This window comes from Cornus florida, unplaced genomic scaffold (genome assembly GCF_030987335.1).
Source record: "Cornus florida cultivar Cherokee Brave unplaced genomic scaffold, ASM3098733v1 CherokeeBrave_3.0.0_Hap2_Chr07, whole genome shotgun sequence".
Classification (NCBI taxonomy): Eukaryota; Viridiplantae; Streptophyta; class Magnoliopsida; order Cornales; family Cornaceae; genus Cornus; species Cornus florida.
Genome location: NW_026775577.1, coordinates 3,121,021 through 3,143,353, shown reverse-complemented (window position 1 = coordinate 3,143,353; position 22,333 = coordinate 3,121,021). Strand labels below are relative to the sequence as shown.

General features: G+C 33.2%; 2 protein-coding genes across 2 annotated transcripts; both read left to right on the top strand.

Moving 5' to 3' along the window:
• The first annotated feature begins 207 nt into the window (after positions 1 to 207).
• On the top strand, positions 208 to 4,183 carry LOC132267408 (MYB-like transcription factor EOBII). The gene is made up of 3 exons (XM_059768571.1): positions 208 to 367; positions 506 to 635; positions 3,809 to 4,183. The coding sequence occupies exons 1-3, from the start codon at positions 232 to 234 to the stop codon at positions 4,098 to 4,100; spliced, it is 558 nt and encodes a 185-aa protein (XP_059624554.1). The 5' UTR covers positions 208 to 231; the 3' UTR covers positions 4,101 to 4,183.
• Positions 4,184 to 10,196: 6,013 nt separating this feature from the next.
• Positions 10,197 to 18,429, top strand: LOC132315759 (monodehydroascorbate reductase 4, peroxisomal). Its single transcript, XM_059814155.1, has 7 exons — positions 10,197 to 10,459; positions 11,500 to 11,551; positions 12,209 to 12,289; positions 14,748 to 14,866; positions 15,850 to 16,069; positions 16,986 to 17,104; positions 17,445 to 18,429. The coding sequence occupies exons 1-7, from the start codon at positions 10,340 to 10,342 to the stop codon at positions 18,168 to 18,170; spliced, it is 1,437 nt and encodes a 478-aa protein (XP_059670138.1). The 5' UTR covers positions 10,197 to 10,339; the 3' UTR covers positions 18,171 to 18,429.
• The last annotated feature ends 3,904 nt before the right edge of the window (positions 18,430 to 22,333 follow it).

The following is a 22,333-nucleotide window of genomic DNA, read 5'->3' as shown; positions in this document are numbered from 1 at the left end:
ATAAATGGGCTCCACTTTACCAAAATAAAAAGAAACTTGACGAGATCTTAATCTATAAAATATTTTTTAGAATTATAAAAATTCATGCAGAGAGATAAGGCACGTAATCTGGATAAAAGTTCGCTTAATGGTGAAATTATCGTAGCCTTAGCACTATAAATCCCACTGCCAACTCCATTATCTTTCTTCAAAGCCCACAACTCTCTCTCTCTCTCTCTCTAAAAAATAAAAATGGATAAAAGAGCATGCAACTCCCAGGATGCTGAAGTGAGAAAAGGGCCATGGACTTTGGAAGAAGACTTGATTTTGATTAACTATATCAGAAATCATGGTGAAGGTGTATGGAACTCCCTAGCTCGGTCTGCTGGTAATAATTTGTTATTATTATCACTATATATATATATTTCCAATATTCTTTGTCCTGTCTTATGCTAACCCTAGTGATGAACAGTTTTTTTTTTTTTTGGGGGGGGAAATTCAAACAATTTTTATTGTAATTTGTTAGGTCTGAAACGTACCGGAAAAAGCTGTAGGCTAAGGTGGCTCAACTACCTCCGACCAGATGTTAGGAGAGGTAATATCACACCAGAAGAACAGCACTTGATCATGGAACTGCATGCTAAGTGGGGAAACAGGTGATACATACATACAAATATATATATATATACATATATATATGTGAAATTCGATCTCTTGTAAAAGAAATAATGATTTTTAATCTTGTAACTTTAATTGACTTGATTCACCATATCATTCTCACACTTTGTGGACAAAGAGGAGCCACTAGCTTTGTTCCAATAATATTGGTTGCCATCCTAGAAGCCCATCACCTGGATATGGAGAGAGAGAGAGGATAATCATAATATATGGATGTAAAAATGTTTTTTACAATATGTTAGTTTCTTCTTCTTCTTCTTAAAACTATATATATATATATATATGCCTTAATCAATATGGTGGAATGATAATTTCTCGTATAGGTCTTATATAATGGAACAGTGGCACATAATTAATCTATATTTTGCATGCTATGTAAGACAAATATCATCTGATCAATCTTAGGACTTCTTCATCAAGAAGCTTTAAATTTGTGTCTCTCTTACCAAAAAAAAAAAAGACGAAAATTCCATGAGACGTCTGCAAAAATTTGATCACAAAAATATCAAGTTTTGTTACCTTTAATATCTATAATAAAATACTTTGAAGCCCAAAAATGATTTTTGAAAGAGAGAAACCCCTCATTATGATTTGAAAAATAAACTCTAGTTTCTGATCCTGCTAAGAATTGATTCATCGATAAAATTAGGAGATCAACGCCAGTTGTACACTCCGGCCCAGCTATGATCTCCTGAATATTGATATTTTATTTTAATTTTTATCAATGTTTTTGCTTTTATTTATTTATTTTTCAATAAATAAAATTCCTTTTGGAAAATTAATATTATAATATAATATATATTTGTTTTGTGGTAATTTTTAATTTTTATTTTTTAAGTAAAAGTTGGGGTAGATAATTGGTTTTTAAATTTAGCAAAAAATGTGAGGGTTTTGGAAGTGAATAAGGCACGTTGTGCAATAGAAGTTTCCATTTTTGGGAAGCCCATTCCAACTGGTAACATGTTAACTATAACTAGTCATCAGTACAAAGAGAAGTCCCTTTTTGGCTTTGATTGAAGTAGACAGATTGTACCCTAATTATTTTGGCTCTTCTAAGACAAGGGTCCCCTAAATTTAATAATGATACAACCAAAGCATTGTAACCCAAATCCTCTCCGGTACTTCGATATTTGCCGGTGCACTGATAATGAAGGAATCCGATGATCCTAACCATTATTAATGCACCGGTAATTAAGTATTAAAATACTGGAGAGATTTTTTTTTTCGAAGGATGGAACATTTGAATATTGAGCTTTTTGTCTATTCTTTTTCTGTAGGACTAGTCTCGTATAATTATTTTAAATTAAAATTAAAACCGATTAGCAACACCGATGATTGTCAAAGGAGAATAGTTTCACTTAAAGGGTGGGAACAACTTTTTAAGTTGAAAAAATAAAAGAAAACCTTTGAAGTCTTTTGGTATACAGATTCAGTTACTAGAGGTGAGTGATTGACTTTCTTTTCATTACTTGAGCAATTGTTTAAAAAAATATTAATAATAATAAAGATTCTTCCAAAATTTAAGCAAGCTTCTCTTTTGCCTTCTCATAAAACATTTATAAGAACCTCTCTTCTGTTATTTTATAAAAAGTTAAATTTTGAAACCGCCGTTAACTAAAATAATCAAACCTAACATTTTTTATTTTTTATTTTTGAAAAAAATTATTGACTATTCTCGTACTAATTTTTCACAATATAAAGTAGAAGTTTGATGGTTCAAGTTCCATTAGGAATAAAAATAGGTGTTTGTGTAAACTATTTTATTTATAGTAGAACTTTGTAGTAAATACATAAGTTTTAACATCATTCGGAAGAAGAAAAAAAAAAAAAAAAAAAAAAAAAAAAAAAAAAAAAAAAAAAAAAAAGATCAGAATTTTTAACTATAAAATAAATTGTCTTTTGAAAATATAAGAAAATTATTCAAAAAATATTACTATTTTATAGGCTAGATTATCTTTCCTAGAGAAAATTAAAAATGACTGTAACTTTAATTTTAAATAAATTGAAAATATTTAATTACAAAATTTTAAAAGGTAAAATTGGAAGTTTGAAAGATATAGGAATAATATGTAAACATTTATAAAAAATAATCAAACCTTGTATGGGACTGATTCAATGTAGAGCAGAAGGAGATTCTTGACTGCAGAGGACCACCCATTCTTAACACAAACTCTGGCTTTCAATTTGCAACAAATTCCAAATATTGCCCCTCTGAAAGAAACCTTTGGCTCCACTATGATTTCTCCAAATCTTAGGGTTTGGACTTTGGAGTCATTTTCATACATGTTGACTCTAATCTGAACTCTCTACTGCTTTTTGAGATTTTTGAGTTTGATTTCATGACAAAATGAAATTGAAATGTTGTCATTCAAGTGACTTTCAACATTATGCATAGAGTTTCCCTTAAATAAGCATGCACAACTTCAAAGACTTTGGTTTTGAGCCATAGAACATGATCAGGAATTCAACCATATGCATTGATGTGATTGAATTGAATTGCTGTCATGATTTTATTAGACACACAAAGAGACACACACTAGATGGTGGGCCACATTTCATATTACAAATCAAATAGTGTTTTGATATGAAACTTTTGCCACCTTATTCCCAATTTTCTATATTTTTTTATACTTTTATAATAAATGATATCCGGTTAACTAAGTTCTCAACTTTTCTAGACCTCGCAATGGTTAGAGCTTTGTGTATGGGGATTAAACTCCTTTTTTTTTTTTATCTTTTTTTTTTAACATCGTTATATATATAAAGTTGTTATTTTCATAAGAATTTTGGAAATTGCAGAAATTAAAAGTGATGATGCTGACATGTATAAGTTGTAGTATGTTACTGCTATCTCTTTTCCTGTTATTTATTTATTTTTATTTCTCTATATCTCACTCATTAGTCTAGCATGTCTCTGCTAATTAATTACAATAGTCTTTTTTCTTTTTCTTTTATTGGTAAATCAAAGAGCATATCATTCGCAATTACAATATTATGTACAATTGTGCCGAGAGATTGTAAAAAAATAATAATGTACAACATTCTACGAATTTATATATATTAGGGTTAATTAAAAAAAAAAAAAAAAAAAAAATCAAGTACTATAAAGTATATATTAGGGTTACAATTTAAATTTTCTATATTCATGCAGGTGGTCGAAAATTGCAAAGCATCTTCCAGGCAGAACTGACAACGAAATAAAGAATTTCTGGCGGACTCGAATCCAGAAACATATAAAGCGAGCGGAAACATTTAGTAGTACTGGACAAATTACTGAGCATAATGATCAAGCAAGCACAAGTCAGACGGCCAGTTTCGCCGATGCTGCTGAATTCTATTCTCCGACGTATCCAGAAATTTTCGAGAGTTTCGCGGGAGGCTCTTTTCCAATTGAACCAAGTGACAACATTTGGAGCATGGAGGATATCTGGTCTCTGCAGTAATTTAATGGCTACTCAATATAATAATAATTTATATTTCATCCAAATTCTAATTTGGATGTGTATTAGATTTGTCTATAATTAAAACTATCTTCTTTATACTAGTTTTTAATTAATTATGGGTTGTAATACATTGGAGAAATAGTATAATCTACATCTACTTCTATATAAAGTTTATGGGAGTATTATTTCATGTTCTATGGAAAAGATTGTTGTGCTAGTATTTACTAGATTAAGTACCAATGCTAGCTTTGGATTAAATGATTATAAAATATCTTAATCTATCCTATTTAAGCTAACTATATCTTAACATACATGTTACTAGATAAAGGTAATTAATCATTTACAACCAACTTTTGGTTAGAGTTGATGATTTGACTACTAGTGAGATGAGGTTGTTGAGATAGAGACATGTCATTTAATTTGATTAGACACAAGATTATTCCCATCACATACTAATTCCAACTACCTTTCTTTTTCATACTATAAAAGACCTTAAAAAGCAAGTGTTAGGAGTTAGGTCCAAAAGGGTTTAATTTATTTGTGTTTAATTACTTTGATAGAGATGATAGCTTCTATGACCTCTTTAGTGTTATATATAACTTTGATAGAGATGATAGCTTCTATGACCTCTTTAGTGTTATATATATATATATATATATATATATATATATATATTTTATGTTTGTATGATTCATCTACTTAGCTCTTTACTAATACACTAGTTATCAGCTTGCAGAGAGCTAGGTTTTAGTTAATACTGTCAGCAATGGCGGACCCAAAAATATATTCAGGGTGTCTAATATATTCTGGGTAGGCTAGTACTCCTTATTTTTTTTCTTTATTCTTTTTAATTTTATCCGCCCCTGCATGCCAGATTTGTGTTTTGATATACTAATCTGATTGTTTGATGTAAGTGAGGATGACATTACCATAACGTTAGTGGTGATGAGGCTAACATCATCATGATATATATCATATTGCTAATATCAGAACTCACTTATATCAAAATAATCGGAATTATCTGACTGTTGGACAACGACAATAATTAGGTCATGGTCGACCAGATTTTGGGGCATCATTTGTAAATTTGTACTCATGCTATGCTATGTCATGCCATCCATTAGATTGTTTCTTGGTGAACTCCAAGCTTTACATTCACGTATATGTATATATATGTAATGAATATCATGCGTGTAATGTAATACATGAGATGACCTAGCTAGGCATGCATGTACAATAAACCAATCTTGAACATATATACCTAACTGGACCAATGTCAATCTGACACGTGGAAAGGCCGTATAGTATATTCATGGCAAATTCTATCTTTGCTTTTCATTTTATCCATATTTGTGCATGACCTTAAACAAATGAACTCAGACGTAAACCTAACTTTAAAGTTACCTAGAAGGAACTCTTCACATGGTCCATGTAATTCCACATCCACTTGTAGAACATTTTTAATCACCAGTACGTACTAGCTACCCTACACTTTCATTAGCTTACAACAAAATTAACTACAACCAACCATGTATAAATATCTAAAATTACTCATAAAAGGAAGAATGAAACCCAAAAACCCATCAAATAAGTTGTTGCTAAACTTCTACCCATTAGGGGTTCTCTCTCTCTCTCTCACACACACACACACTATCTAACAACAACATATAACAACCATAAGAACCTACAAATTACTTACGCAAAAAGGAAAAATCTGAGCTGATTTGAGATGTCCGTGGTGGGTAGGAGTGCCTCTAGATTGGTGAATAATGATCATGTTACTTAAATTTTTGTGTACGTATATATATATATATATATATATATATATATATATATATATATATATATATATATGCAATTGGTGCTTTTAGAACATTGTAGTTCATAGGGTTTTTTTTTTTTTGGCCATCTTGTAGAACTGTAGTTTAATGACTCCACTCATTAGGGATCCAGAAAAAAGAACTATAATTTAATTATTATGATTCCATGACGAACAGTGTTGTAATAACAGGAACGACTGTAATTACTTATACATGTATGTATGTGAGCCTTTCACATCAATTCTTGTCTACAGCTAGCATGTTGCTGTAACAATAAAGAAAGTACGATGACACTCGGTTGACACATCTCTTGAAACTCCTTTGTGAGACGAACAAGGTCTACAATCAACGCTTGAGTTTATGAAAGTTCATGGTTCGAAACACATCTCTGTGTGTATGTGTGTGTTATATATACATATATAAATATATACAAATCCTTGTGCATAAATTGAATAGGATGACAGCGTTTTGCAATTACATGCAAAAAAGGAAGGAAGAGCATCGTGGGCCTTTATTGTCACCACCAAAAGAAGTGTTAAAATTTTGGGCCTCTAGTTTTTGATCACATGTTTAAAATGAGAAAAAAGAATTGAAAGCAAAAACAATTAGGGTCACGTGAAAGATAAGGAAAATCACATGGCGGGTCGGCAATGAGTGAGTGCCAAACCAACTTCACAAGTCACAAGTCACAAGTCACAAGTCACTTGTGTTCATAAAAATAAAAAAATAAAAATAAAAAAAATAAAAATAAATAAAGGGTCACAAGTCACTTGAAAAATGATGAAAAAGGCCAAACTAGTGTCGTCATGGCACACTTTCAACTTCTTTTAGGCCCACTAAAACAAAGCTGGAGTACTGGGCCTTCCTACTTGGGCCCACTGGACTCATGACTTGCCATATGGTTGGAGTCTTGTCACCAATCACCATCCCCATTCATGTGTTAATTTCGTACGAATTAATGTATGGGGCAATGTGAATGAAATTTGATGTTGATTAAAGTTTCACGTGTCATTTTTTTTGTATGAATGGAATATATGGTACAATATGATTGAAATTTGAGACGTTGATTAAAGTTCGAAAAGTATTGATATTCTAGTCGGAAAGGCTAACTCGATGAGAGCCTTTTGATTTTTCATTTATATAGTTGTTTGTATGAAAATTATGTTTAGATTTTACGTTAGAAATTGTGTGGATGGAGAGTCCTTCGACTATTTTTTTTCTTTAATTTCACTGTTTACGTGTTTATTCGTAGATATATATGATTGTTAGGAAATAATATATTTTTATTTCTTAATATATGAAAATCATTTACTTTTAATATGACATAGAAGTGATTTTATCTTAAATATCAATCAGATGATGTGTGGTCTAGATGCTATAATCCCTTTACACTGTGTTTGGAATGCTGGATTTGATACAGTGTTTGGAATCATTGGACTATTAATGGGATTTTAAAGTTATGGGATTTCAAATACCGTTTTTGATGTGTTTCAAATCCTGTCTAAAACGGTAGGATTTGACGAAATTTGGAAGATAAATACGATAGTATCTTAATTAACTTTGTACAATATCTACTTAATCTATTTCATTCTCCAACGGGTCCTCTTCTCATTTAACCCTACCCTATTAAGTGTATACTAGCATATGTGGATATGATATCCAAGTTAATTAATTAACTCCATACTACTTTTTTATATGACTGTTCACAACGTTATTTTACTTTTTAGTAATTCTTTTTAAGTATGTTGGTGATGGTAGTTTAATAAATTAGTTTTTTAATTAATAAATAATTGCTCCTTTTTTTTTTTTTTACGTGATCTGTTAAATAAATAAATTTTATATTTTAGTTATATCATGTAGTTCTTCTCGTTTGTCTTTTTGATGTACCTTTGGAGACTGTTTAACAATAAAATAAATATTTTATTTATATTTAAAAAAGGGCAAAAATGATATAATATTATTTTTATTCCAAATCCCATTTTAAATCCAACTTTAAATTCAATTTGTTCCAAACATAGAAATGGAATTTCATTTTAATTCCAATTCCTTTTCTAATTCTGATTCCTTTCTAATTCCAATTTGTTCCCATGTTTCAAATTAGTGTCCCTTCTTTTTTTAAATGTCCAAAAGATTAAAATAAATGCATCCTTTGAAAATTTGAGTTTTAAAACTGAAACTCGTTGTTTTTCCTTTACTTTTAAAAAAATATTTTTTAAAATAATATAAAAAATGATAAAAGCTCCTATTGATTTTTGTTACAAAATGATGTGTCATTTATTGATACAAACAACTTAAGAGGACAGCCTTTTATAAATATTATTAATTAAAAGTAAGATTGAGAGTTCGAGTCTTGCTAGGAAACAAAATTAATAATTATACTTGTGTTTGTTTCAACTTTTGAAAATAATAATAATAATAATAATACAACAAGAGTAAAAGGAAATTGGATTGGACTGGTGTTAATGGTTTTTACGTGCAATTCTTGGGCTCAGGTCGCTCCAAACCAAGTTTGATGTTGAAACTTGTACGGGAAAATTACTTAGAAGAGCAACTAGAATGGGCTTTTATTGGGCCTATAAATCCAGGTCCATTCCATGTTTAGTGATTCGTTATTTATTACATTAAAGTATTTTATTTATTTATGTATTTTCTTTTATTTATTATTACTCGATAATATCTTTCTCTTTTTGTTCGTTACAGAGCATATTTTCAATCATTTTAGAAAGCTAGACTAATTCCCTCGGATTCATTCTCTTGTGAATTTAGGTATATTAGCTTTAAAAAAAAAAAGGCTCAACTCAGAAGTTCAAAGTTCTCCCTGATTTAGGGTCAAGAATAGAAACTTATTTTTAAAGCCGAAGTCTCTCTTGAAAGTGACTTGCACGGACCTTTTTTTTCTGAAGTTATGCTTCATGCTTGTGTGTGTGAAAATGTGTTTTCATTTTTTTAGATTTTTCATTAACATTATGTAAACTATATGAATCCCTACCAACTTCATGAAATTTATGAAAACTAAAATACTACAAACAGCCTTGTATTAATAATAATAATAATAGATTCAGAATGAACCTCATACCAATTATCATGATTCATAAGTTATTTTTTAAATTAATATGTTTTGTGTACTAAAATTGAGTAGGAATCACATCATCAAGTTGCCCATGATAATGCCAAAATATTTTAAAATAAAATCATTTGGTCAAAGTATATCACTTGTAATACCGTTTGTAAGTGTACTAAGGGTTTGCTCGAGATGCACTTTGTTTTAGGTTCGATATACATTTTGTTTTAGGCATTTTGTTTTTGGGTAAAACAGAAATAGTGTTTTTGTTGTACGAGTGTTTTAAAAAAAATTCAAAAGCACGTTTGAGAATAATGTTTTACTGTAAAAGCGTCGTAAACAGAAACATACAAAATATGGTTTTGGGCCATGAACAGTTAAAAATTAAAAAAAAAAAAACACAACTTTTTGGTATTTTGATATTGGGTCACTGTTCACGAAGTATTTTAACACGGTGTAAAATAAAATAAGATCGTACCAAATATATTTTTGTTATCAAAATCAGTTATCAAAGACACTGCAATAGCCCAAAATTAAAAAAATAGAAACAAAACGCATGTCAAATAAGACCTAAACGTTCTAATAACATTTACAAATAAAATACTTTAATAGCATTGGTAATAATTCAAACATACCAAATTATTAAACAATTCATTTTTGTCCAGATTTAATGTTGGACAAGTCTCTTCTAATAATTACCTAATTATATTTTGAAGTCTATCACACACACACACACACACACATAGATATATAGACACATATAAAATGAAGGTACAAAAACAAAAGGATAAAAGCAAAAAAAAATCCCAAATTGAGGATAATTTCAAAAAATTCAACAAAAAGAATGGTTGAGACTTGAAGCCTCATCCACATTCAGTTACACGAGGTGCCACAAAAACCACTGGCCTCTGACATAATCAATCTATCATGCCAAACAACTCCAAGTTGATCTTGATCATCATCAATCGACATCACACTTCCCAATACTCTCTCCACCATGATCTTGCCACGTGTTAAAACGTCGGTCCCACCATCATTGGTCCCACCAACAATTACCTAACGAGACCTGTTCCAATCAGATTTTGTCAACCATACCCAGCCCAACGATGACATACCATGAGTCATCACTTTCAACGGCTCTGATTGTTTGATGCGATGAAAAATGAAATCTCATAATCTTATATAATATACTAATTGTACACGAGATTGAAGGTTATAATTGGAAAGCTACAGTTGATACACGCCGTCATCTTCAATTTTCTCTTCGAAGAAAAAGAAGTATTCATAGCAGGTACTTCCCAAGAAATTCTAGAGAGAGAAAGTCTGGGTTTTAGAGAGAGAAGAGGGGGAGGTGGGGGATGGGAAGAGCGTTTGTGTACGTGATTCTAGGTGGAGGTGTTGCAGCTGGATATGCAGCTCTTGAATTCACCAGGAGAGGAGTCTCTCATGGTGAACTCTGTATCATTTCTGAAGAATCTGTAAGTTTCTCTCTCACACGCACAGACATTGATATCATTGTTTTTTATATCATTTTAATTATGTTGTCTCTTATGAGTACGTGGCCTTATTATTAGATTATTGTTTATTTTGTTCCATTTTTTTGAATCATTTAGCTTGATGTCAGATATAGAATTCTATGACTTATAGAATTGGTTTAAAGCTTTACGGTTCTTTGAGCTGTAGAAACAGGCGTTGTATATATATACATATATATATATTGGTCAAGTGTTTTAACTTTTATGGCATTACACAATATAATTCAATTCAATTTACCAAAGGACGTAGCCTAGTGGTATATCCTCTACCTCCCAATGTGGAAGGTGAGGATTGGAAGGTCAGGGTTCGAGTCACAGTGGGAATAAATGGGCCTGTGAGTTTCTTTTCAATTGAAAAAACAAAAATTCAATTCAATTTTCTAACAATTTTATGCTGAATTGGGATTCTTAGGTTTTTATTATTTCAATTCTCCTTGTTTATACTATTAAATTTGTCTTTATAAAAGGGATTGTGAGACATTCAAACCAATCCACAATTTTACTTCTCACTTAAGATGCAAAGCTCTAGCTTTCCTTTAGTTTTTTATTTTATTTTTAATTATATTTTTCACTTAGAAGTATACTAAATTTAAGTTGATAGATATTTTGTCTTATTTTTTACTACATTTGTGTTATTGTTTGCTCAAATAATGCTATCAAGGTGAGCTTTTTTACTTATAAAAAAAATATAATAATAATAATGCTATCAAGGTGTCCATTTGAGCACTACATATTTCTCACCCATTTATATTTAGCACTAAGGGGGCATATGAGGGCATTTATTCCTACATGTAGTTTGTCATTAATTATTTGAGCACTTCAGGATTCTACAATCTGTGTGTTCTTCCAGGAAGATCTATGATTTATAACCTTTTTCTTTTTGATCTTTTTAATTTTATGATAAGTTTGCGAAAATTGTAATTGCCATTATTTTTCAAAAAATTCTGTGTTTTCGTGCTAAAGTTCCAATATATTTCTTGCAGGCTGTGCCTTATGAGAGACCTGCATTAAGTAAAGGTTTTTTACTTCCTGAAGGTATCTCCTTATTGTACATATTCATGAGTTCACTCATTATCATCCTTGCCTTTATCCAAACAAATGGGGTCGGCCAAATTCATGAGTCGACTATATGTTTCAATTCTCATCACATATATGATGCTTTCTGAGGAGCAATAAGTGTTGTATAACAACAGGCATATGAAACTAACTCCAATAGAGAATATCACATTGCGAGAGTGCTTCTCTGATATATACACACACACATGCCAAAACTTATTGATACCACACAAAAAAGTGATTTGAATGGGAATCTTGGAACAGTTTAGATATGGGCAGGACAACGCATGGAAGTGCTCGATAGATTTTGAAGAAAAATATGGGAATTAGACATTTAGGATCTAGCATGTATTTCTTGAAGTACTTTTTTGCTTGTTATAAACATATTCCCAAGAGGTTAGTCAACCCTTGCCTCTAGATAACATTGCTAAATTCAGATTGTCCTTATTCTGTTTATTGGCCCATTTTCATGGGTCAAATCTGTTATAGGATTTTGCTCATGCTTTTAGATTTCTGTATTAATCTACTATTATTAACGAGTTTGAATGGCTGATCGTTTTTCTATTGCATTTCCTCACTAACCTTTATCAGATTGTCACTTAATTAATATATATTTATTTTTTGGGTAATACGCAGCTCCAGCACGCCTCCCATCATTTCACACTTGTGTAGGGAACAATGAGGAAAGGCTAACTCCAAAATGGTACAAGGAACATGGTAATTATTTCTCATTTTATGCCCTCCAAGTGAGGATATTAAAATGCACCACTCCTTGTAGCAATGTTTTAATGTGTGATTTTGTTTTGAGGGTTTTTATTCTTATCTTTCTCAAATCTCTATTTGGTATTCCCTTCACTTTTCAACTAGTTTGATGCCCACTGTGCTAAAAAATGCGAGTCAATTAACAGTTTTTATGAATCAAAAGTTGGCGATAGCAATCGAAACAGGACTAATAATTATAAAGCTGATGGTTTGGATTTACGTAGTTTGAAGATGCTTGAGAGGCAATAGCCTGAGACTTATACATGTTATTTTACCCCCGGGTTCAGATGGGGATGCTATTTTGTGGTTTGTGAAAGGTATTTGTGCTGTTTTCACTGATTGGAACTGGGCATGTACAAGTCTATTTTGCCCCCTTTGAGTTCAGATGGGGATGCTATTTTATGGTTTGTGAAAGGCATTTGTACTGTTTTCACTGATTGAAACTGTGCATAAACGCCCTATATCCCAATTGGGACTTGAACCCTCAACCTCTTCTTAGAGAAGGGGAGGAGGTGTCTGTCAACCTAATGCTTTTGGTCTAAATGGGAAATTCAATTTTATGGTATCTTAAAAGAAAATGCTTCTTGTTGCAAAGATTCAAGGGATGCGATTGGTCTTGTTATTGTATATGTATCTCAACCTCTGTGGATAACAATGTAATCACTTCTAATAAGTAAATTAATTGAAAATTTTAATGTATATAATGTTGAGATAGAACCTAGTTTTTATATGGCAGTGTTTGTAGCAAGTATTCATTCAAAAAGAAACAACATTTGGAAAGAACCTCTACAATGAGTATATGAATTCCCTTGCAGGGGTAAGTGTCTGTAAAATAGCTTGTTTTGCTGACCATATTAGATGGGGCAATTTGCTAGCTGACTCTCTAGCTTCAAGCCATGAGAATGAAAACTCATTGTGTGAAGGAAACCATTAAATGAAACACTTTTTCTTTTTCATTTTTTTTCTTTTCAATCCAGCCTTCTAGTATAATATACTTATTCAAACATGCAGAGTAAATCTTTCCTTTCGCTAGTCCCAAACATGTAGAAATGAGGAGGATTGCAGTAAGCATACAGTTTGCACAAAATTTTTAGTCCCTCCTCATTCGATTATTCAAACAGTCATCATGCTCCATTGCAACAAAAGTATTCAAAATTATTAGCTACCTGTAAAACTTTCTATGTTTGAATGTCAAATATTAAATACTTATCCTAACAAGCAGAAAGGACTTCCAACCAGTGCATTATCTTACAGTAACTAGTCCAGAGCCTTTAGAAAATAGACTTTTAAAGGTTATGCAGCTAATTTATAGTCCTAGTTTGCGAACTTGAAGATACATGTGGAGCTATAATGAGATAATTGCAGTAGGCCATTTTTTTTTTTTTTTTTTTCCTAATTGATACCCTCACCCCCCGCCTCAAGGAATTGTTTGCACTCAAGAGGAGTCGAACCTTAGACTTGATGCTTCCTGAGGCACCATGGCCAAGTTCTTACCCACTTGAGATAATTGCAGTAGATTTAGTTTTTTTAAGGTCTCGTCTTTAACACGGTCAGTTCCAAACCCGTTCAAAGGAAGAGGGTTGCAACAAGCAACAAGTATCAGCCTACATAAAAAACTTTTGTGTACCTCAGGAACACTAACATAGTAGGAATTAAAAATGGAAAGTGCAATGTGTCACGTGCTAAGAGTAGAAAACAATTATGAAAATATACAATATCTGCAAAGCTATGTATTAAATCTGGAATAACATTAATTCGTTACTATTGCACAGATGACTCTGGAACTTGTGGCAGGGTCACAACAGTAGTCTTTATTATGAAGTCATTTAGTTCAAATTGGCTTATGCTTACACTTGTATGCATTTGCAGTTCTGGGTAGAGAGTTGCATTAAGAATTTTGCTAGTTGATAGAACACATCTGTGAAATATTGATTTGGTTTTATACTATTACCCCTCCCCAGAAGGAAGAAAAATAGGATGTAGTGTTGTACAAAAGGAGCAACTCTGGAGTTATTTCTTCTTAGGCTCTCTTCTAGGAGAAACGGAAAGGTAATATGCAATTTTTTAAAGTTCCCAGATTGACCAAAGATGCATATAAGCGTCAGAATTTCTGGCATATATGATGGTCAACAGTTTATTGTTGCCAATTTTCATTAGAATAACTACATTTTCTATACAAATTGAAACATTTTTCGCTTAATGGTTCAATCATTACTAGCTAAAATTCTTCGCATAATATTTTGATCTAAAAAATTATTCTTACCAGCAAAGATAGGTCACCATTGATTATTCTAAAAAATACTAGTATATCATCCAATCAAATAAAAGGATCTTACTACTTGTATTTTTTTAGATATATATATTGTTCTTCAGTTTAAACACTGACACTTAGTTTCTGGATATTGTATTTTAGGAATTGAACTCGTTCTTGGAACACGAGTCAAGTCTGCTGATGTGAGGCGGAAAACACTACTAACAGCAACTGGGGAAACTATAAGCTACAAGATTCTCATCATTGCTACAGGTGCTCGGGTACTGAAACTAATCTTGTAATGGTCTATAATCCTTCTTAAGTACTAGATAGACAGTTTATCTTATTAAGTACATTTTTCTTATAAAACTCAAAAAAAGTCAAGTGATCTTCCATAAGAAGAACATCAATATTTGACAATGGCATTGTTTTCTGTTGCCACTAGTAGTAACTGCTGTACAAAAATGCAAATGTTGGTTTGTGACTGATCCTATGGTTTAGCTTAAGTTCGGGCTTTTTTGGTCCAGGAGAAATATAAGGAAACCTTTATTTAATGATAATCACTCACTTTTTGGAAAGAAATGTTGGATGTTTCTCAGAAAGTGTTTTGAATATCAAAAGTTTTGGCATCACTCAATATCCATATGCAATGTCAAAAGGATTTTGAAGATTTAATTCCTTGATTGAATATAGGCCATGCTGCATTGGCTGCATTCAATTCGATACAATTATTAGCCACTTCTCTTGGTCACACTAGCTACATTAACTTTGGGGAAAAATCTCAAAGTAACCACAGTATAAAGCAAGAGTGCAAGCAGCTTGAATAATACCTTAATATTACACGAGTACATATGATTGAAAAAGCATACAGAATAAAATGAACAGAAGGTGTAATTAGCTGGATAATTATCTTCCAATGGTTTGCAACTTAAATTTTTTTCTCTCTTTCTGGTGTGACCCAAGAGTGCAAGAAGTTTGAATAATACCTTAAGATTACACGAGTAAATTGGACTGAAAAATCATTCAGAAGAAAAATAACACAATACATAAGGAGCTGGATAATTATCTTCCAATGGTTTGCAACCTAAATTTTTTTTTTTTTTTTTGGTGTGACCCAAGTTCAAATTTAAGGTCACTTTGACGATTTAGAGTGGATCTGGCACCCAGTTTAAGTGAATTTAGCTCCCAAGGGCAATGCTCATTTAACTATTGTAATGCCTTGATTAACATGTGATTCTGATTGATTATCACATGCTATGTGTAGGCTTTGAAGCTTGAAGAGTTTGGAGTGAGTGGATCAGATGCTGAGAATGTGTGTTATTTACGTGATTTGGACGATGCAACGAGGCTTGTCAGAACTATAGAATCCTGTAATGGTGGGAATGCGATTGTCATTGGTGGCGGTTACATAGGAATGGAGTGTGCTGCTTCTTTGGTGATAAATAAGATAAATGTCACCATGGTTTTTCCAGAGGCACATTGCAGTAAGCATTTTTTGTTTGGAACTGCTCTCTTTTGATCTTAATTCCATTTTGGTTTCCTATAACTTCAGAAATTGTTCAGAGTTCATCTGGCAATGTATTATTCCCTTTTCCCATTATCATTTGAAGAGACATCGTTTAGAATCAAGTCATAGGTCAGAGGAATAGGATCTTCTTTTTACTTGTCAAAAAAGAAGAAGCTATAAATGGTCATTTTAATTTTAAAAACAATCCTGTGCATTGTAAATCCTTTTGTTATTGATTAAAAAATGAAATCAAGAGAAGAAGTGTGTCTATGTTATTAGATGAAGTTGTATATTTTAAGTCAGGTTCTGTCTATTAAATCTAGAAAAATGAAGACCTTGCATGACATTAAATAAACAGGCCAGGCATGTTGAGCCTCTTTCCTCGGAATGTTGCATTGCAAGAACTGGAAAAAGGATATTGCTATGCATTTTTCAAAGTTCTTCTCTCCCATCCCCCTTCTCTCACCTCCCCAAAAAAAGCTACATGGCTACATTATTTTGCTGTTTAAAACCAGTTTTCGTATATATTTTTACAAGCAAACAGAACCAACATGAAATGGAGTCACTTAAATTTCTTGAAAAGACACAAGGGTCTCTTTCTAAATGTCATTTAAAGTGGAATGAAATGATTTTAATTTCTTTGGATGTAGAAATGTCCTTTATTTCTTTATAATACACTAGCTAGTCGATTGTATACCTGAGTGGCTATGAGCATACTTATCATACATAGCTGTTTTGAAGTTTTTCATAGCAAGCTTTCTGTCGTCCATATTATATTGATGCACTAAAGTTTCTTGGACTTATATTACTCAATGGTATTGTTTCTCAAAGTTCGAACTTCCATATTACTCAATGGTATTGTTTCTCAAAGTTTACTTTTGGTTGTTTTACAGTGGCCCGCTTATTTACACCCAAGATTGCTAGTTATTATGAAGATTATTACAAGTCTAAAGGAGTAAAGTTTGTTAAAGGAACTGTCTTGTCATCATTTGACCTCAACTCTGAGGGAAAGGTATATCTTACGTTTATGCTGCTGAAAATTCTTAGAGAATTTCTTTCAGGTCGTTTTGTGGGAATGATTAGCTAAAAATTATTGTTACCATCATTTCTGGAGCACATGAAGATTAGTATTTTTGTTCAAAACAAATACTCTTGATCTTGCAAGTGGAGGGAAGTGTCTTTACCAAATGTGGCAAGTCACCTTTCCAGAACATAGGCTGGCTGGCTATTGGCTTTTTCTGCTTATTATTTAGCATTTTCCACCAATGGCTTTGGATGTGGACATACTTTCACAACTGATATTTTTGGTGAAGCAACTTGATTACTAAATTTTTGATTAACTCATCATACAGGTTACAGCAGTTAATCTCAGGGATGGGAGTCGGCTCCCAGCGGATATGGTTGTTGTGGGAATCGGAATCCGTCCAAACACAGGCCTGTTTGAAGGCCAACTAACCCTGGAGAAAGGTGGGATCAAAGTGAATGGACACTTGCAGTCGAGCAACAGCTCAGTCTATGCTGTTGGTGATGTCGCGGCGTTTCCGGTCAAACTTTTTGGTGATACCCGAAGACTCGAGCATGTTGATTCAGCCCGAAGGTCGGCAAAACATGCGGTGGCTGCAATAATGGAACCAGACAAAACCAGTGAATTCGACTACCTGCCATTCTTCTATTCCAGAGTCTTTACGTTATCTTGGCAGGTTTATGGAGACAATGTAGGGGAGGCAATCCATTTTGGGGATTTTTCTGGAAATGCCTTTGGGGCTTATTGGGTGAGCAATGGTCATCTTGTTGGGTCTTTTCTAGAAGGTGGAACCAAAGAGGAGTACGAGGCTATAGCCAAGGCCACCAGGCTGAAACCAGCAATTGAAAACTTGGCTGAACTTGAAAATCAGGGCTTGGGTTTTGCTTTGGCATTGAGTGAGAAGCAACCGCCAACACTGCCTGTTGAAGTTGGTGGTTCTGAACTGGTTGTAGAGAAACCATTATATGCTTGGCATGCAACAGCTGGTGTTATTGTGGCTGCATCAGTAGCAGTATTTGCATTGTGGTATGGAAGGAGGCGCCGGAGGTGGTGAAAAAATATTCATTTTTGCAATGGCGCTTGGAGACGGATGCTCGATTTTACTTAAGTCAATGTTGTAAAACCCATGTTGTAGCATTTTTTAGAGTTAGGATATGTAAAGTACTCTTTAAATCCGACAGGAATTATTTATGTTAAGGGAATGTTTTAGAATCCAACAATTACTCTAGATTATTTCTGTTAAGGGGTTGTTTTAGAAGTAACACTTACTCTGGATTATTTATGTTAAGGGATTGTTTTAGAATCCAATAGAAGTTGTTTGTAGAATCAACACAGATATTATTTTCCTTTCTTATATATATAGACACTTCTTTATACGAAAAAAAACAGTTAGAGCTAAAGCAATCGAGTTGGGGTATAGTCATAGTATAGTAATATGCATAGACTGCTACATGAAAAAACGCTAAAAGAAAAATTATATACTTTATATTTAACATGAAGTCTCATAAATGACTTGCTTTGTTCATCAACAAATTCATACCTCATACCACGCCCGAAAGCGGAAGATAACTGAAGGTAACTGCCACGCCGAGAAAAGTAGGGTTCAAACCCTTAATATCCCTCATCCTCTTGTATATCATTCTGAAAGTTGTTCTGGTATTAAAAATAAAAAATAAGTATTCTTATTCCTTCTGAAAGTTGTTCTGTTATTAAAAATAAAAAATAACTATTATTAGCCAACATTTAGAAGTTAAAAAGCCACAAAAAAAAATATATATATATCTTCCAGAGATATCCATACAAGGTCTCAACCGAAAGGATATTCAATTAAACAACCAATGCAATATAAAAAAAAGGATATTAGATTAAACAAAAGATATAAATAAGATCTTTCTTAGCCACCTCTGACAAATCCCTTCCAACTATTATGTCATATTGCTATTTCAACATGAACTATGATATGTGTAGAGAGAGAGAGTTACATTGGTGACAGAAACATACAGACAGAGAAGACACCCCCTGCAGAAGAACAAGGCAATATTAATTCAGAGCATTGAAAATAGACTTGACAACTAGATATTGGACAAAGTAAACATAAGAAGATAATATGGTTACCTTAGATCAAACTATAATCACATCATTTTTCTTACACGGATTCAATAAAAAGTAATGAGAATTTTTTTAAAAAATTTAATTTACCTTGCAGTATATGAAACATGTTAAACAACAACAACAATAATAAAGGTAATTTTTAATTTCCAAATGGTAATTTCTAATTTCCTGTAACATTGCATTTTTCTCGGTAACCAAACGGCATTCAGAAACAAGTTGAGTTCAGTGGCCTAAACTCTACTCGGTTCAATCTGCACTTGAATATACTAATAAATACAAGATCGATGAGACTGATATCAAATACACAACAAAAATAATATTTCAATATATTGTGCCAACTCTATTGCTAAGAGAAAACATTTGTGGAGGGATATTATCCAGCACTCAAAACTGTTTGCATCAGATCCATGGCTACTCGTTGATCATGAAAACTTTGGTGGTTCAAGTAAAGTCAATCAAGAAATGAGAGATTTCAGATCTTGTATCTCAAAAGCAGGATTGGAAGATCTTAATTAGAGTGGTATATTCTTCTCTTGGACTAATAAGAGCCCAACTGCCAACATCTCAAGGAAGTTAGACAGAACACTAATCAATTGCAACTGCTATATCAGTTTCCCTTATGGAGTTTCTGATCACAGTCCAATGGTGACCAAACTTGGTAACCCCTCTCCCAAAAGGAAAACATCATTTAAATTCTTCAATTGTTGGACCTCTCATCCCGAATTCCAGTCCATTGTTAAGAGTGTGTGGTGTAAGTCTTTCTCTGGTGTGCCAATGTTCCAAGTATTATTATCCAAACTGAAAGCTCTCAAGCTTTCCCCTTAAGAACAAATGTTCCACTACATTTAGTGCTATATCCAACGAAGTTCAAGTTGCCAAGGAAGAACTTCATACTTGTCAAATGGCTCTTGATCATGGGCCCGAAGATGGTGCTCTCAGAAATCAAGAACAGCTCCTACTCTCATCATACTTAAAATTATGTGAAGTTGAGGAGGACATTTTTAGACAGAAATCAAGGATATCTTGGCTGAAGTATGGTGATTCCAACACCTCATTCTTTCACAAATCTGTCTCTTCCCGATTCAATAGGAACTCTCATGATGGTGTTCTCTTGGAAACTGCAACGTCCATTCAAAATGAAGCCATGCAGCATTTCCAAAGCATCTTAGGGAGTAGTTCTCACTCCTACCCTGGCATTTCTCACCTCCAACCTTTCCTTTCCTCTACTGTTCCAGCCTCATTCTGGCCGTCCCTCACATCCATTCCTACTGACATTGGAGATGTCAAAACCGAGCTCTGTCCCACCTAATCTCTGCTGATGACCTACTTCTTTTCTCTCATGCTAACATTATTTCAGTGCAGGTTATCAAATATGCTCTTGATCATTTTAGCTTCTTGTCTGGAATCTCCATCAATCACACTAAGAGCAATATATTTTTCTCTAGAGTCTAACACTTCTCTTGAAGCTGCAATTTTAACCACTCTTGGGATTGAAAAGGGTTCTTTGCCTTTTCGATACCTTGATGTTCCCCTTATATCCACCTGCCTCAAGCCAGTTGATTGCAGGATACTCATTGAGAAAGTTACTGCTAGAATAAGCAGCTGGACTGGACCGGTAGATTTTTGTCATTTGCAGGAAGAGTTGAACTCATCAAATCTGTCCTTTGTACTATGGTTAATTTTTGGGCTACCAAATTTATTCTCCCCATCAGCACATTGGAGGAAATCAATTGCATCCTTGGAAAGTTCCTTTGGAAAGGTCAAATTCTCAAAAAAGGTGGTGCTAGAGTGGCTTGGAAAAATGTTTGTAGACCTATTTCTGCTGGTGCACTGGACATACCTCATTTGCATACTTGGAACAAGGCTGCTATATATCATGAAGCAGTTCTGGCTCATTCTCTCCCCTAACTACTCCTCTTTGTGGGTTCAATGGTCCAGGTCATATCTTCTTGGGGATAGATGCTTATGGACATTGAAGACTCCACAACCATGCTCTTGGAATTGGCGCAAGCTTTTGCGCGCAGCTTAGATTTGCCATCAAGCCTTTTATCAAACTTGAAATTGGGAATGGTTACAACACCAATTTTTGGGTCGATCACTGGTGTTCTCTTGGCCCTCTACAAAACCTTGTTACTCAAGCACAAATACTGAACACTGATGTTAATCTCAACACAAAGGTTAGTTCATTTATTTTGGGGACTTCATGGGCTATCCCTCCGGTCATTACTTCCATCATCCCACAACTTCTCAGTCCCAATATTCTACCATTGCCCAGACCAAGCCAACAAGATGCCTTCAAATGTGTTCTGTTGACTCCCATTCAACTCGTATAGCCAACAAGATGTCTTCAAAGAGTGAACTTATAGTGAGATTGGCAAGTGTAAGTCCAACCATTAGGGGCTTTGGGCAGGGGAAGTGACGATTGACTTGTAGCGAGTTTGGTGTGTGCTGTGAGTGAGAGTGAAACAGTTTGTTTACTTCAACTTTACTCTTAGTGGATTTGGAACTAGGCTTTAAGGTCTCGAGGACATTTCCCCTACATAAGGGGTTTTACCTCGTACATTTGGTGTTCTTTATTTAGTTAGTGTGTCTCTTGTGCATTTCATCAAACAGGTTAGCTTAATTAGGGTTTGTAAGGGACTTTCATCAAACAGTTCTGAATTTGAGCATACCACTGCACCTCTAGTGTTATGTTGACTCCCATTCGACTTGCATAGCTCAGTTCAAAGTTGAGAAAAGAAATTGAAAACCAATTCACCCCCTCACTCTTGGTCTTCACTAAGTACTGGTGTCTGTTTGATTGTAGGAATTTGTTTTTTTTTTTTTTTCGGCTTTTTGTTGTTGCTAAGTAAAAAATGAAATACTAAGTACGTATTTCATTTTTTATTTAAATCTTACATGTAATTGTACCATGTTATATGGATCTTACATGTAATTTTTTATTTAAATCTTACATGCAATTGTACCATCAGAAAGTAAATGCGTTATTTATATATATATATTTTTTTGATGGTAGGTATTAAATGATGTCGTATCATTATCGAATTGCACAATAAAATTAGGGTTGGCAAATAAGTGGGTTGGGATGGGTTTGGGTTGGGTTAA

What these genes read in the sequence shown, in the direction of transcription:
- LOC132267408 (XM_059768571.1), top strand. Translation starts at nt 232, where the DNA reads ATGGATAAAAGAGCATGCAACTCCCAGGATGCTGAAGTGAGAAAAGGG. An exon ending in CTCCCTAGCTCGGTCTGCTG is followed by an intron (nt 368 to 505) that starts GTAATAATTTGT and finishes GTAATTTGTTAG; the next exon opens with GTCTGAAACGTACCGGAAAA. An exon ending in CATGCTAAGTGGGGAAACAG is followed by an intron (nt 636 to 3,808) that starts GTGATACATACA and finishes ATATTCATGCAG; the next exon opens with GTGGTCGAAAATTGCAAAGC.
- LOC132315759 (XM_059814155.1), top strand. Translation starts at nt 10,340, where the DNA reads ATGGGAAGAGCGTTTGTGTACGTGATTCTAGGTGGAGGTGTTGCAGCT. An exon ending in AGGTTTTTTACTTCCTGAAG is followed by an intron (nt 11,552 to 12,208) that starts GTATCTCCTTAT and finishes GGTAATACGCAG; the next exon opens with CTCCAGCACGCCTCCCATCA. An exon ending in TCATTGCTACAGGTGCTCGG is followed by an intron (nt 14,867 to 15,849) that starts GTACTGAAACTA and finishes TGCTATGTGTAG; the next exon opens with GCTTTGAAGCTTGAAGAGTT.